At 39.1% G+C, this 16,655-nt stretch overlaps 1 protein-coding gene across 4 annotated transcripts in view; it reads left to right on the forward strand.

Annotated features, from left to right (window-relative positions):
* Window positions 1-16,387, forward strand: part of ubr5 (ubiquitin protein ligase E3 component n-recognin 5) — an 83,746-nt gene extending 67,359 nt beyond the window's left edge. For 2 of the 4 annotated variants that reach the window (XM_061916515.1, XM_061916517.1), the window contains exons 46-58: window positions 816-936; window positions 1,165-1,537; window positions 1,663-1,750; window positions 1,852-1,996; window positions 3,737-3,867; window positions 11,511-11,571; window positions 11,943-12,124; window positions 12,227-12,311; window positions 12,383-12,538; window positions 14,116-14,229; window positions 14,327-14,471; window positions 15,483-15,568; window positions 15,645-16,387. In XM_061916515.1, coding sequence (XP_061772499.1) covers window positions 816-936; window positions 1,165-1,537; window positions 1,663-1,750; window positions 1,852-1,996; window positions 3,737-3,867; window positions 11,511-11,571; window positions 11,943-12,124; window positions 12,227-12,311; window positions 12,383-12,538; window positions 14,116-14,229; window positions 14,327-14,471; window positions 15,483-15,568; window positions 15,645-15,857 — 1,900 coding nt within the window. In that variant the 3' untranslated portion in view covers window positions 15,858-16,387. The remainder of the gene's footprint in view (window positions 1-815; window positions 937-1,164; window positions 1,538-1,662; window positions 1,751-1,851; window positions 1,997-3,736; window positions 3,868-11,510; window positions 11,572-11,942; window positions 12,125-12,226; window positions 12,312-12,382; window positions 12,539-14,115; window positions 14,230-14,326; window positions 14,472-15,482; window positions 15,569-15,644) is intronic. The other 2 variants (XM_061916516.1, XM_061916518.1) reach the window with 1 other exon arrangement.
* The last annotated feature ends 268 nt before the right edge of the window (window positions 16,388-16,655 follow it).

The following is a 16,655-nucleotide window of genomic DNA, read 5'->3' on the forward strand; positions in this document are numbered from 1 at the left end:
TGTGCGTTTTGACACACTCAACATGTGCTACGCTCTGTAGTCACCGCTGCACAGCGGCATTCAGATGAAAGAACGGTACTGGTGTTTTTCAAAGGCAGTGTAGTACAGATTTCAAATAATTTGTATTGCGGTACTTTATTAGTATATTTATACCGTACAACCCTAGTGTGTGTATGCTTGTGGCCCTGCCTCCACACACACAGATAAAGACAGTCAAAGACTGACAAGAGGCTTCACAAAATGTAATTTGCTCTGCTAAAAATACCTCAAAAATCTATGATCACATTTTGATTAAACTTTCAGGAAATGTCAGAAATGGGATAAGGAACAAGTGATTAAATTAGGGGGGGGATTTTTATCTTTTTGCTATTGGGAGTTAGGGCGTGGTCTGTGCTCTTAATATGCATCACTAACTGACACTTCATTTATTGACAAATGTGGTGTATTAGACTGCATTATTGTCATTACAAATGTTTAGATTGTGTGCTATTGTCAGCTTAGCTGTTGTGTAGTTGCTACCTCCAATTTCTCTGTAGCCTACAATGTTTATCTTCTGTAAATGACTTCACTAAAACACAAGAAAGAACCAGCCTTGTGTGCTCATTGGAGGACATTTAGATGTTTACTGTCTGTCGAGCTTTTGCACAAGTTGAAACACTTATATGAAATTTTAAATATAAAACGATTTAATTTTGCTGGTATCGGACTGGGACACCCTTAATGATAACTAGCTATTCCGTGTGGTAAAATTTAATGTATTAATTATATGGTCATTGACTAAACATTGATGCCCCTTTTTGCCTTACTGTGTGCAGACCTCACTGTAGTTTCATGGGGATGATGATCTCACATGACATGCTGCTTGGACGCTGGCGTCTTTCATTGGAACTTTTTGGTCGTGTCTTCATGGAGGATGTTGGAGCTGAGCCTGGATCGGTACTTTTTGTAATATTTGGGTCTCATTATTTAGCCAAGTAAAACAGACAATAATTTATAAAACAATATACATTTCTTGAGAGAGTCAAAACCAGACATTTTCATATTTTGGAAAGTCAGAAATGTTTATTAGTTTGTACCAGTAGTCATAAAGTTGTGGCTGATCAGTGTAGCTTTACAGGTTAATCATGTGTGTTTTTACCTTTTTTGTTTCTGTCTTTTTTTAAGATCCTCACTGAGCTTGGTGGCTTTGAGGTGAAAGAATCAAAGTTCCGTCGAGAAATGGAGAAGTTAAGAAATCTGCAATCCCGAGACTTGGCCTTGGAAGTTGATCGGGATAGAGACCAACTAATACAACAGACCATGCGTCAGCTAAACACTCACTTTGGCAGACGCTGCACTACCACCCCGATGGCTGTACACAGAGTAAAAGTCACCTTTAAAGATGAGCCTGGCGAGGGCAGTGGTGTGGCCCGCAGCTTCTACACAGCCATTGCGCTGGCACTCCTTTCTAATGACAAGCTTCCCAATTTGGACTGCGTCCAGAGTGTTAGCAAGGGCATGCAGGCCAGCAGTACGTGTCATCACGATTACAATTCAAGTATGAAATTACAAAGAAACTATACTGTATTTTTGGAACTTGACTTCAAACTTGCAAACTGATAATTTAATTTAAGATTTCAAATGAAAACATACTTCAAAGTAAACCTTTTGTGTGTTATGTAGACCTAATGCAGCGTTTGAGAAACAGAGACCGGGAAAGGGAAAGGAGAAGTGGAGGTCTAAGGGCTGGATCCAGGAGGGATCGAGACAGGTGAACTTCCAACTATACATATTCCTCTTTTTAAATAAGCCAACAATGTGGCTGTTGCTGGATAAGACTGTCAATGTATTGTCTGTCTTGGTATTTTCCAGAGATTCCCGGAGACAACTGTCCATAGACACCAGGCCGTTCAGGCCATCATCTGAGGGCAACCCCAGTGATGAGCCAGACCCCCTACCTGCCCACAGACAAGCCTTGGGAGAAAGACTCTATCCGCGTGTTCATGCAATGCAACCGGTAGGGTTTAAGCGCCTGTGTTCATTTATGGTAATGGTAATGGTTTAGTTGATTGTAAACATGCTTAATTAAAGGCCTACTGAAACCCACTACTAGCGACCACGCAGTCTGATAGTTTATATATCAATGATGAAATATTAACATTGCAACACATGCCAAAACGGCCGGTTTAGTTTACTAAATTGCAATTTTAAATTTCGCGCGGAAGTAAAACGTTGCGGTATGATGACGCGTGCGCGTGACGTCACGCATTGAAGAAGACATTTTGTTCCAGCACCGTTCACAGCTATAAGTCTTCTGTTTTTATCGCATATTTCCACAGTATTATGGACATGTGTGTTGCTGAATCTTGTGCAATTTGTTCAATGGACAATGGAGATGTCAAAGAAGAAAGCTGTAGGTGGGAAGCGGTGTATTGCAGGCGCCTTTAGCAACACAAACACAGCCGGTGTTTCATTGTTTACATTCCCGGAAGATGACGGTGAAACTTTACTATGGAACAGAGCGGTCAAACGAACACAGTTTCCTACCACATGTCAACCAGCAGGTTTCGGTGAGAAAATGGTGGTAAGTCTGCTCTTACCGTGGACATGAGCGGAGAGCTTGCGTTGTTCCTCCTGCGCCTGTCAAAGAGGCAGCTGCGGACTCTCTTGCCCCCTCCCACCGACCGCCCCTGACAGTCGGATGCTTCCACCATGGAGGAGGGGGGAAAAAATAAAAATATCAGCCCGGCCGCCTTCGCCTCGTCGAGAAACCTGGCTTCCCTCGGAGACACTGGCGGTCACCACACCCCTCCGGCTTTTTTTTCCCCCTGCTCTGCCAAATTCCATTGACAAAAGTGCCAGGTTACGCCACTTTCTTGCCGCACACTATTACTATTGGATTGGACCACACACACAAAGTACAGTGTATTATGCAGCGATCATTTGGAAAGATCGTGTTTCGAAGAGGGTTCCTTGCGAAGGGCAGAGATGGGCATCGCCACCACCCGTCGACTGGTGCTGAAGAACGGTGCGGGCCGATAATTTCACTAAAACACTAGTAACACAATAAGCAGTTAAGGGATTTTCCAGAATTATCCTAATACATTTGGCTAATAACATCTGAATCGCTCCCACTGCCGTCTAGTCTTTTTTTTTTCTCCCCTAGTCCTTCACTCTCACTTTCCTCAGCCACGAATCTTTCATCCTCGTTCAAATTAATGGGGAAACGTCGCTTTCTCGGTCCGAATCACTCTCGCTGCTGGTGGCCATGATTATAAACAATGTGAGGATGTGCGGAGCTCCACAACCTGTTACGGCACGCGCACATCGTCTGCTACTTCCGGTACAGGCAAGGCTTTTTTATTAGCAACCAAAAGTTGGGAACTTTATCGTCGATGTTCTCTACTAAATCCTTTCAGCAAAAATATGGCAACATTGCAAAATGATCAAGTATGACACATAGAATGGACCTGCTATCCCTGTTTAAATAAGAACATTTCATTTCAGTAGGCCTTTAAGGAACAAACAAAATGAACAAAGATACATTATTTAAATACATTTGATAATTTCTCACAATTCACCTTGATCTCTCACGGCACACCGCTTTAGAAGAACTATGTTTAGTTAATGCAACTCATTTGACAATAGTTTTATCAACAAGGACGTGAAAGCTTAATGTATTGAACTCATTTGTGTGCCTTTCTTTTCATATGATGACTTGTGGAATATACTAAGACTTGCTGTTCTGTCTTGGCAGGCTTTTGCTAGTAAAATTACAGGCATGTTGCTGGAGCTGTCCCCTGCACAACTATTGCTGCTGTTGGCCAGTGAGGATTCTCTCAGAGCCAGAGTAGAAGAGGCTATGGAGCTGCTCATTGCACATGGAAGGTTAGAATACATTTAGCAGACCAGCAAAGCCTAGCAACCAACACTTACTGTTTACTGTATTACACCACATAATTTTTAGTTGGTTGTTTACATTTTACTTAATCTTTTTTTTTTCTCTTTCTCTCTCTCTCAAAAAACATGACCATCTCTTAAGACAGGCATGGGCAATTTACTGCCTGAGTGCCATGTGTAGCCTGTAAGGCTTTTCATCCCAGCCCTCCGGGCGTCTCCAAATTATTTTCTTAAAACCTTTACCATTGAAACTGAAGCCGCCAATATGATGTGCAGTGCATTTTTTCAAATTACAGTAAGTCTTGAACTATAGAGAGTATTCTAATGGTTGGAATCTGCACTATTGAGTGAGATACAGGTTATTACGGTAATCTACGTCACATCAGCCCCGGAAGCAAACAAGGCAAAGAGCAGAGTGGGCGGAGTTAGATTACAGCAGCCAGCCAGAGAGGTTTTATATGTTATAACGTGTGTGAACGTTGTCTTTTTACCTGTGTTGGCCCTGCGATGAGGTGGCGACTTGTCCAAGGTGTACGCCACCTTCCGCCCGTTTGTAGCTGAGTTAGGCTCCAGCAACCCCGAAGGGAATAAGCGCTAGAAAATGGATGGATGGATGTCGTGGTCGAGTCCTCAATTACAGAATGATTAGCAGGCTGAACATTTCCGTGCAGCTTTATGAAGACCATTAACTTGTACAATATGTGATGTCCTGAATATCAGCATTCATTCATGTAGAAATATCACATTATATTAGCAAACATCTTTAATATTCAAAGCATAATTGTAAAAATCTACATTGTTATTAATGCATGAAACTGCTATTGTAACATGGAAGTGTAGCTCCTCCAATTAATGCAAGTGCTTCTAAAGTAGGAATACAAATTTTGTACTCCACCAAAATATAAAATCTGGCAAAGCACTGCATTGCACTGCATTTTTTTTTTAAAAAGCGTGTTTGTCTTTTTTGTTTTGAGCAGTTAAAAAAGCATGTTTATAACACATTTTATTCAAGCAAATTATTTGTCCAGTCATTGTGTTAAAACTTGAAAATTATGTGTTTACGGTACACTTACTAATGATGAAAAATTGTATCATATTAATCGTGATTCCTTCCGAGTTGACTGAACAATACGATTATCGCGATTAAAATATTTGAATTGTTTGACAGCACTATGCGAGGGCTGTCAAACGATAGATGTTTTAATAACATAAACCACACTCTAATTCTTTGATTAATCACAGGTTATTTGATTGCATAAGTAACATTTTCTTATTAAAAAAATACTCTATTTGTAAACAAATACAATTTTGTAGTCAATGTCATACAGGAATGTTTTCTGAATGTTTTACTGAACTGCAAATCATTGATTTGTTCAAAACTTAGTGACAGTAAGTACAGTAAGAATTAAGTGCACACTTTTTTTTTTTGTCTTGAATAGAAATATTTCCTGCTTAACTTTATGAAAAAGAAACATATTTCTATAACAAGCGTATGTCCTGTTTAACTTAAAACAGAATACTTTCATTGTGCAGCTTTATGATAGAGCAGGTCTCCAACTTTCATCACTCACTATGAAAACAACTGACAAAAAAAAGAGGTGAGATATTTAACGAATATGACTGGCAACATTTTAATTGTGCTTTATTTGTGAAGGAAATCTCTCTGTGAGATTATCGTATTTATGTTGTGTAATTTATCATTAAATAAAAGCATTACACACACTTGTAGCTCATTAAAGTTGAATAAATGACATACCACTAACAGTTGAAGCCACATACCTCTTCTTCTACCAAAAGGTGCAAACTGAATGTGTAATATCTTCATTGCAACCTCATTGTCACTGCACTCTATGGCAAAACAAACATCCTTCACTGTTGCTATTTCTAATATAAAATAGCATATATTTCTAACTAGAGTTGTCCCATTATTATTATTTTGGTACTATTAAATGGGTCATACTTGTATAGCGCTTTTCTACCTTCAAGGTACTCAAAGCGCTTTGACACTATTTCCACATTCACCCATTCACGCACACATTCACAGGACCCATCAGGAGCAAGGGTGAAGTGTCTTGCTCAAGGACACAACGGACGTGACGAGGTTGGTAGAAGGTGGGGATTGAACCAGGAACCCTCTGGTTGCTGACACGGCCACTCTCCCAACTGCGCCAAAGACCTCCAAAATACATTGTACCAAAATGTATTTCGATACATTGGATACAAAATAAAGTGGCCCACAAACCATTTCATTATTAGCTTTATTTGAACAGAGAATAAAACATGATACATACATTTATGATACATTAGACATACATTTCTTGTTGCAATCAAATAGGAATTCTGGCAATAAATAAGATGGTAAACATATCAGACAACTTCTCTTTTCGTAGTTAGTAAGCAAACAAAGGCTTCTAATTGGCTGCTGATGTATACAGTATCATATTATAATTTCATGATTGTATTATTTGGTCAAAATTATGAGGGACAAGGGGTAGAAAATGTATTATTTTACTTGTTCATTTACTGTTAATATCTACTTGCTTTTTATTTTCATATGTTCTATCTATGCTTCTGTTAAAATGTAATAATCACTCATTCTTCTCTTTGATCCTTTTCATAGGTCTTGGTTGATACTATAAATTTAGGTATAAATCGAATACCAAGTAGTTATAGGGTCTTACATTGGTCATGATTAAAGTTCTTCTGTGTCCTTGGATTGAATTAATTGGTTTATAAACAATGAGAAAGAAAGATTTTTTGGTAATAAAAATATCGACGTAATCATTGTAGTATCGACTATATATGGCTCTTGTACTTTGTGTCATTACAGTCCATGTCTGTGTGTAGACACACTCATGGCATTTGTCTATATTCAGGAGCGGTAACTTGCTGTTTGCAGATAGCTATTGTATCGTCTTACAGTGTGGTGAAACATGTTTAGCTATTTCTTGTCCTGCAAGGATGGTATTTGTAAGAAACGCAGTTTGTGTTGTCATGAAGGCGAGGATTATTGATTTAGAAGTAGCTAAAATACTACCGACTGCTGATGGATGGTAGCTGCTAGCTAGTTAAGAAGAGCAAGAGCAATGCACCTCTTGCAGAGCGGTGCTTGTGTTTATGGCTTCAACTTTATTGTTAGTCTTTAAGCCAAAATGCATCTATTCTTCTATTTCTATCTCCACAGTTTCTGTGTGCATGCACCCCTGCTCGTTTTATACCAGTATTTTTCAGAAGCCGTATAGTACCATTTTTAATTCATTAATACTGCAGTGCTTTATTTGTACCGGTATACCGTACAACCTTAGTTTTAACTTATATCTATCAGTAGATGCCATATGGAAACACTTAAAATTTCAGCGTGGATGATGAGAAGACACATTCGATGCGGAGCCACGTAAATAAAACCGCCCACAAAATGACTCATCCTGAAGAGACTGTCAGAAAGTAGTTTGAAGATATTCTGTAAAACAAATCTATTTGGGATGTAACAATATCAAAATCTCACAGTACAATATTGTCTTGGTATTAACGTCACGGTACAATATTATTGTGGTATATGTCCAAAATAAATAAGACTCTGTAAAAATACCAGTGTGTAAAATTAATTAGCAGGAATGTTTAGGATACACACCTACTGTAAAAGAACAAAAACATAATGCTCAAAATGTTTTAATCATATATATTACTACAAACATTTTAAGTGCAAATAATTGTCCAAGAACATCCATTGTTTTAAGAAAATATTTTTAAAAACACCTACAGTTCAGTGTCTTTAAAATGATAATGTAAACATCCAGTGTAATAAGTGTAAATAAAGTGATAATGTAAACATCCATTGTTCAGTTTAGTGTCTTTTGAGTTTTACTTTCTGAGATTATTGTTAGGAAAATGCTGTTTCTCTGAAAAGTTAGCTGCCAATTTCACTTTTAATAATGTAAATAAATTACAAATTGATCTTTAGCCTCGCTGCTTCCAAAAATTTTTCAGGGTGATGTTTTATCAAGTAGCTTTCCATATTACTCTTATTTTCCCGTGGTGTGCAATGTCGGCCTCTCACTGGGTGCTTTTCCTGAGCGTCGTGATCGCCTGTCTGCTTGGAATTACTTGAGATGAAGATGGTGCGCTTTCCTTTGCAGAATGCAGACTTTACTACCTTAGCCGAAGAGCTTATGTTTTCGCCAGGTTGTCTCTTTTGGCAACATAACTCAAAAATGTATGAATGTATTTTGATATTTTCAGTAAATATTAAAAAAAACATTCTTTTTATCTGCCACGAACACGCGCCTCCTACTGGCTTCCTCTTTTTCTCCCCTTTACAGGGTTCCACACCCCTACCTTGCCACTCTTGCGCTGCCCTTCTCAAAGGCTTAAGGGAGATGTAATTTTTCAGACTAGCCACTGCAAAAGTACCAAAAAAACTGCACTCAACCAAGTTTTGTATACCGTCGCAAGTCACGGCATTATTGTGAGGATTTTGAAACCACAACTACGATATCTACAGTATCGTTGCATTCCTATAATCTATGCTAAACCACCAAATAATCACTGTTAAGTGTTATGTAGGAAGTGGTGAATGTAGAAGGAAACAAAATCATAATATGACCTCACACTTTTCTCGTGTGAGCACAGCACACTAATCACTTCCCCTTCTTGAGGTATACAATCGCTTCTTGCAGGCTGTTAACAGTAAAGATTACCTGCAGGCACTATTCATAATGAAAATAAAATATGAGGAATCCAAAAAATTACAAGTCAAAGCTGCAGCATGCTTGCACGCCTTTGACTACATATGTTTGCATGACAACATGTCACTTAATAATTGCAACTACTCCCCTGTCAAGTAATTAATGACAGCAGCCACCCTTAGGGACGATGTTTGATAAGAAATTATCGAGTTCGAGCCTATTATCGAATCCTCTTATCGAACCGATTCCTTATTGATTCTCTTATCGAGTCCAGATAGGTTGTTGTACATGGAAAAAAAAACTATTTGGTTTAACAAAAGCTCACTTTTATTATTTAAGAAAAAAATCTAATTAATAAATATTGACTGTTACCCCCCCTAAAAGAAATAAAATAAAATAAATAAATATTGACTGTTGTTACCCAAAGTATATTAAGTGGAATTTTTCAGAAAAACAAATATATACAGTAACACAAACACAACCTGTCTCTGTGATCACTATAGGTGTATAAATAATAATATAGTGTTAAATAAAATCAGTCCCTTGGGCACAAAACTGAAAATACAGCTCTCCAAAAAGTGCACTTCTGTTACTATTTGACATAACTGTTTGTTATGATGCTTTGACATTTTTGCACTTCATTTCTTTATTGAAAGAAAATTCCATGAAGAGAAAAGTTGTTTGCAAATGTGGTTATAATGCTAAAATATGAAAAGTTAAAGCTAAAAAAAGAAATACACTTTATTGAGTTAACATTATTTCTTTATGAGCTAGGGAATATAACAACTACACTACCCAGCATGCAACGGGAGTTACGAGCATGCGCGGTAGCCCCGAAAAGTGTTGTTGCATGTCGTCACCCGGCAGTAAACGTTAAGAACTCAGCCAACACGCCTCGTCTGCATTATTTATAATTAGACAGACAACACATATGCAGTGTGATTTTGCTTTGTTTACAAGGAAAGAAAAACAAAAGTTAAAAAAGGGGGATATGTTGTATGTGTATGTGTGTGTGTATATATATATATATATATATATATATATATATATATATATATATCCATCCATCATCTTCCGCTTATCCGAGGTCGGGTCGCGGGGGCAGCAGCCTAAGCAGGGAAGCCCAGACTTCTCTCTCACCAGCCACTTCGTCTAGCTCTTCCCGGGGGATCCCGAGGCGTTCCCAGGCCAGCCGGGAGACATAGTCTTCCCAACGTGTCCTGGGTCTTCCCCGTGGCCTCCTACCGGTTGGACGTGCCCTAAACACCTCCCTCGGGAGGCGTTCGGGTGGCATCCTGACCAGATGCCCGAACCACCTCATCTGGCTCCTCTCGATGTGGAGGAGCAGCGGCTTTACTTTGAGTTCCTCCCGGATGACAGAGCTTCTCACCCTATCTCTAAGGGAGAGCCCCGCCACACGGCGGAGGAAACTCATTTCGGCCGCTTGTACCCGTGATCTTATCCTTTCGGTCATGACCCAAAGCTCATGACCATAGGTGAGGATGGGAACGTAGATCGACCGGTAAATTGAGAGCTTTGCCTTCTGGCTCAGCTCCTTCTTCCCTACAACGGATCGATACAACGTCCGCATTACTGAAGACGCCGCACCGATCCGCCTGTCGATCTCACGATCCACTCTTCCCTCACTCGTGAACAAGACTCCTAGGTACTTGAACTCCTCCACTTGGGGCAGGGTCTCCTCCCCAACCCGGAGATGGCACTCCACCCTTTTCCGGGCGAGAACCATGAACTCGGACATGGAGGTGCTGATTCTCATTCCGGTCGCTTCACACTCGGCTGCGAACCGATCCAGTGAGAGCTGAAGATCCCGGTCAGATGAAGCCATCAGGACCACATCATCTGCAAAACGCAGAGACCCAATCCCGCGGCCACCAAACCGGAACCCCTCAACGCCTTGACTGCGCCTAGAAATTCTGTCCATAAAAGTTATGAACAGAATGGGTGACAAAGGGCAGCCTTGGCGGAGTCCAACCCTCACTGGAAACGTGTCCGACTTACTGCCAGCAATGCGGACCAAGCTCTGGCACTGATCATACAGGGAGCGGACCACCACAATAAGACAGTCCGGATACTCACTCTCTCTCTCTCTCTCTCTCTCTCTCTCTTTATATATATATATATAAGACAAACATATATATATGTATGTATGTATTTATGTATGTGCTGCGGTTGCTTTAAGAACGTTGCGACCGTAAAGGAGGTGCGTTGCTAGCCTGGTTGCTATGTTTCCGGTTGGTCGTAAAAGTGTTGGTCATGTGTTTGTACCCTGCTCAAATCTCTTAGCAAAGTTATTCATTTGATTATGTCTTTTGTTTTGAACTTTATTATACCTCGGAGCGCTTTTTCCCGTCCATTGTTTTCCTGCTTTCGCTATCTGCGCCTAATGACTGAGCTACGTGACGTCGTTTCTTGTGATGTCTCACAGAGCATTTCTAGTCGGGACGGATTCGAATAAAGAACAAACTCTTTTTCTTTACTGCAGTGGTCTAGATAACGGGTACCGGTTATCAAAAAGGGGTTCAAGTCTGAGGACTCGGTTCTTTTCTTATCAAACAACCGGGAAAACCGGTTTCGAGTATCATCCCTAGCCACCGTATACAAAAGTCAAAATCAGAACTACTGAGACTGCAACTAATCTTCAAATTTTGACCAATCTCAGTAATGTAGCAGAATCAAAGTGATGTGACAAACAAACAGGCTTTGGCCTCCAAAGCAGTGTGTGTGCACTCCAGCCAAGGGGCCTGTAAAGGGAAGGGAATTACACTCAACTCAAAAACATTACAAATGGGCGTCTAGTGAGATTTTATTTACATGTAAAAAAATGTAAACATTAGTTTATTATTTATTAATTTGAGTATTTCCATAATGTTAGCCACTGTTCAGCGTAACCAAACATGAACTTCTTCTATCCATTGTCTTCTACAGGGAAAATGGTGCTGACAGTATACTGGATCTGGGTCTTCTGGAAGCTCCAGAGAAAGCACAAGTAAACCCAATACCTTATCTGTTTCTTGATGTTTGTACTGGAATATAATAGAATAACCTTTGTCATTGCACTGGAGGGGCTATAATTCAATCAAGTAAAATGGATTTCTGTTCAGGCTCCAGATTGACAGATATTCAATTTATATAAGATGTTTTGTTTACATTTGGACCTGAAGCTATTAAATCTTTGTGCTACCATGACCCATATTCTAATTGTGCCACTAGGTAGCAAAACAACTATTGCCTTTTATACCATGCAGTGTAAATCCAGCCTTAGAAAGTTGTGGCTAGCAAATTTTAGCATACAATTATATTCCTGTACTCGTTTTTTTTTTGTGTGTGTGTGTAATTGTATATGTTGTATGGCTATAGCAACTGGAGAACCGGAAGCGCCATGGTTCCACCCGCAGTGTGGTGGACATGGAGCTCGATGACCCAGACGATGGAGATGACAATGCACCTCTCTTCTATCAGCCTGGCAAGCGGGGCTTCTACTCCCCTCGGCCCGGAAAGAATACAGAAGCCAGATTAAACTGCTTCCGCAACATCGGCAGGTAATGAACTATCCTTGCTGGTCACAGAAGAGATTCTGTTACTCAAGCAAAACCTTTGCGTTGGGTCTCTTTTTTTTAACATGTCAATTGTTTTCATCTTAGGATATTAGGGTTGTGTCTTCTTCAGAATGAGCTCTGTCCAATAACGTTAAACAGACACGTTATCAAGGTGTTGCTCGGAAGGAAGGTAGGAAATAACATCTTCCAAGTATGCATCGTAACAAAATGGCCGTATTTAAAGCTACTGTCATGTTGCAGGTGAACTGGCACGACTTTGCATTCTTCGACCCTGTCATGTACGAAAGTCTGCGGCAGCTTATTCGCCATTCACTGGCCGGTGAAGCAGACGCAGTATTCGCTGCTATGGACTTGGCCTTTGCTATTGACCTCTGCAAAGAAGAAGGGGCTGGACAGGTAATGACCTAAACTGCCAATACAGTCAATACTCAAAACTAGAGATGTCCGATAATGGCTTTTTTGCCGATATTCCGATATTGTCCAACTCTTAATTACCGATTCCGATATCTACCGATATATACAGTTGTGGAATTAACTCAGTATTATGCCTGATTTTGTTGTGGTTCCCTGCTGGATGCATTAAACAAAGTAACATGGTTTTCGAAAATAAGAGAACAACTTCAACTAAAGTTATGAAAAAAAAGTGCCTCAAAACAGCAGCTTGGAACTACAACTGCTCTGTACTTACCGCTTCATACAGCGGTGTTTAAAAAAAAAAAAAAAAAAAAAAAAGTAATTAATTTTACTTTTTGAAACAGATACCGATAATTTCCGATTTTACATTTTAAAGCATTTATCAGTCGATAATATAGGCAGGCCGATATTACGGACATCTCTACAGAAAACATTATCTCAAATCTACGTCTCCTTTTAAATTAAATTGAAAACCATTTCATGGTTTCCCCCATCTTAGGATCCTGTCTGCTGCTTAGCCAGAAAATGTGTCGTGTGTGTGCGTGAAGTGTGTTTGTGTACGCACGCACGCGAGTCCTTGTGACAGTATATTAGCAATGTCCCCTGAAAAGTGCGGACTTAAATCATTGGGATCGCTAATCACGTGGGGAAAAAAAGCTGGAATAAATAATAAGAAACAGGTTTTAAATTAAAATTGTAACTATAGGTTACTATAACTTTCTTTATACAGTTCTGATAGTAGTGTAGTAATATAGCTATCTAGATAGGATAGACTTTTACATAACACTACACTTGTAAATATATACATGTTATCATAAATATATTATGTAGATATAAATAAAACTAAATATTTTTTATGAAAATGTTCCAGTTCCATTCACACATTTAAAAAACACTTTAAGACCAATGTCTTGAAAAAATATATCACTCTTGAATTAACATTGTAGTTAATACTATGATAATTAAAAACTAAACATGAGATATAAATAATAATAGAAGTACAATTGTTTGTATATATTGTATATATAATTAGTGCAAAGGTTTAATATGTACACAGGGATATTTCACATGCCTGTACTGTGTATAAAATTGAACTACGTTCATTTTGTTTATAATGTTGTTTATAATGTGTATTTATAATAAGTTGTGCAAAGGACTTTTTATAACTTTCGGAAGTGTATTTTGTACTTGAAATTGTTTATAGGGTTAGGCGCAATAAGTGTTTAACTTCAGCCTAAACCCTTTCGGTCTGTAACATTTTTTATTTTCTATCTATGAATGTACAACTTTTTATTTTCAATCTATGAATGTACAACTGTTTTTTTTTTTTTGCTTTGTTGACCATTGACCGAAGAACAATAATAAATAAAAAATAAAATAAAAAAAAAAGTGCTGTTACGGCTTTACAGACCACTTGTACCTAATTTGTAAAACCGAGGTCCCACTGTATATACAATCTAAATCACAAGGTGAACTTTAAAGCAAAAAAAGATACAAATTGTACCGCGTGTAACTTTGGAGGGTCCACAATATGACATTGACTGTTCCTCTTGGTACAGGTGGAGCTTCTTTCTGGTGGGGTCAACATGCCAGTAACTCCCCTCAATGTGTACGAGTATGTTCGAAAGTATGCAGAGCACAGAATGTTGGTGGTACCTGAGCAACCTCTCCATGTGAGTCCATTGACTTTCTCTTGGCGGTGAACACACCTGACGTACAATATTCTAAATGACACATGTACTCACAAGCGTTATGGTTTGTCTATCCAAGGCAATGAGGAAGGGTCTGCTGGATGTTCTCCCTAAAAACGCCCTTGAAGACCTGACTGCTGAGGACTTCAGGTTGCTGGTCAATGGTTGCGGCGAGGTCAACGTGCAGATGCTCATTAGCTTCACCTCCTTCAATGATGAGTCTGGTATGGCTGTCTAGATTTTCATTTGCTAATCATCTAAGTACAGTGGGGCAGAAAAGTATTTAGTCAGCCAGCGATTGTGCAAGTTCTCCCACTTAAAATGATGACAGAGGTCTGTAATTTTCATCATAGGTACACTTCAACTGTGAGAGACAGAATGGGAAAAAAAATCCAGGAATTCACATTGTAGGAATTTTTAAGAATTTATTTTGTAAAAATATGGTGGAAAATAAGTATTTGGTCAACCATTCAAAGCTTTCACTGATGGCTCAAAATCTCACGATACATGGCCCCATTCATTCTTTCCTTAACACGGATCAATCGTCCTGTCCCCTTAGCAGAAAAACAGCCCCAAAGCATGATGTTTCCACCCCCATGCTTCACAGTAGGTATGGTGTTCTTGGGATGCAACTCAATATTTTTCTTCCTCCAAACACGACGAGTTGAGTTTATACCAAAAAGTTCTATTTTGGTTTCATCTGACCACATGACATTCTCCCAATCCTCTGCTGTATCATCCATGTATCCATTTTGGTACAAACTCAACTCGTCGTGTTTGGAGGAAGAAGAATACTGAGTTTCATCCCAAGAACACCATACCTACTGTGAAGCATGGAGGTGGAAACATCATGCTTTGGGGCTGTTTTTCTGCTAAGGGGACAGGACGATTGTTCCGTGTTAAGGAAAGAATGAATGGGGCCATGTATCGTGAGATTTAGAGCCAAAACCTTCCAACGGTGAGAGCTTTGAATGGTTGACCAAATACTTATTTTCCAGCATAATTTACAAATAAATTCTTAAAAATTCCTACAATGTGAATTCCTGGATTTTTTTTCCCCCATTCTGTCTCTCACAGTTGAAGTGTACCTATGATGAAAATTACAGACCTCTGTCATCATTTTAAGTGGGAGAACTTGCACAATCGGTGGCTGACTAAATACTTTTTCCCCCACTGTATACAACACTTATTTATTAAGACAGTATTATACTAAGCCAAAACTGTTTCTCTAACAGGGGAAAATGCTGACAAACTACTGCAGTTTAAGCGCTGGTTCTGGTCTATCGTTGAAAAGATGAGCATGACTGAGCGGCAAGATCTGGTAAGATTGTTTTTTTGTGAAACGACCTATGCACCTGCCTCAAGCCAGTAGCAAATTATTATTTTCTAATCATCAGGTATACTTTTGGACGTCCAGCCCTTCCCTGCCAGCCAGCGAAGAGGGCTTTCAGCCCATGCCCTCCATTACTATCCGGCCTCCAGACGACCAGCACCTCCCTACAGCAAATACATGCATCTCGCGCCTCTACGTGCCACTGTATTCTTCAAAACAGATACTTAAACAGAAACTCCTGTTAGCCATTAAGACCAAGAACTTTGGTTTTGTGTAGAGGCTGAACAGAAAAGAGTTTTAAAAAAAAAAAGAAAAGAAAAAAAAGTAAAACATGTTTACTGTTGTGTAATATTTACTTAGCTCCATTTTGTAGATTTATTTTTTGTCTATACAATTTTATTAAATTTGACATACTGTCGCTATCTCCCCAGACAATGTGTTGTGAACACAAACTTATTTTTATTTCAATTTTTATTGTTTATTTTTCTCTTTGTGTTCATGAAAAATATGTATACAGTCCAGAACATTCCTGCATTGGCACTGTAAAATGTAAAGCCCACAGCTCTGCTCTATTGACTTAAACGTTTGCTTCCCATAAATTTGGTTTGACAGAAAGCTGTCTGCCGAAACCCAGCCAAAGATGACGGCAGTAGAGGTATTTAAAAGAAGACGCACTGTGATTATTATTTTCCTTCCCCAGAAAAGTACTATCACTGACAGTTCACTGCTGCCTTTCTGGGAAATCTTCTTTTTTTTTCTTGTACAGGGGGAGTAGGGAATTTCAAAATAAACTTGGATGCAAAATTGTGTCCTTTCATCTTTGACATGACAAATTAGTTTGAAATGTGTTGCGGGTTTCTTAAAATATTAATTACTGCCTATACCAGAATAAGCAATTCACAAATGAAACCTTGTGCAGCCTGAGGGGCCATTGCTGTCATATCATAAAAATGCAAAACAAAATAATAAAGAGCAAGTGGATGACATGTAATGGGAAGAAACTGCAATCTTGACTGACAACATCAAATCTGCCAGGCAGGCTGTTTTTTTCATCAATTAGTTCACATCAAATATT

This window comes from Nerophis ophidion, linkage group LG11 (assembly GCF_033978795.1).
Source record: "Nerophis ophidion isolate RoL-2023_Sa linkage group LG11, RoL_Noph_v1.0, whole genome shotgun sequence".
In the NCBI taxonomy this organism is placed as follows: domain Eukaryota; kingdom Metazoa; phylum Chordata; class Actinopteri; order Syngnathiformes; family Syngnathidae; genus Nerophis; species Nerophis ophidion.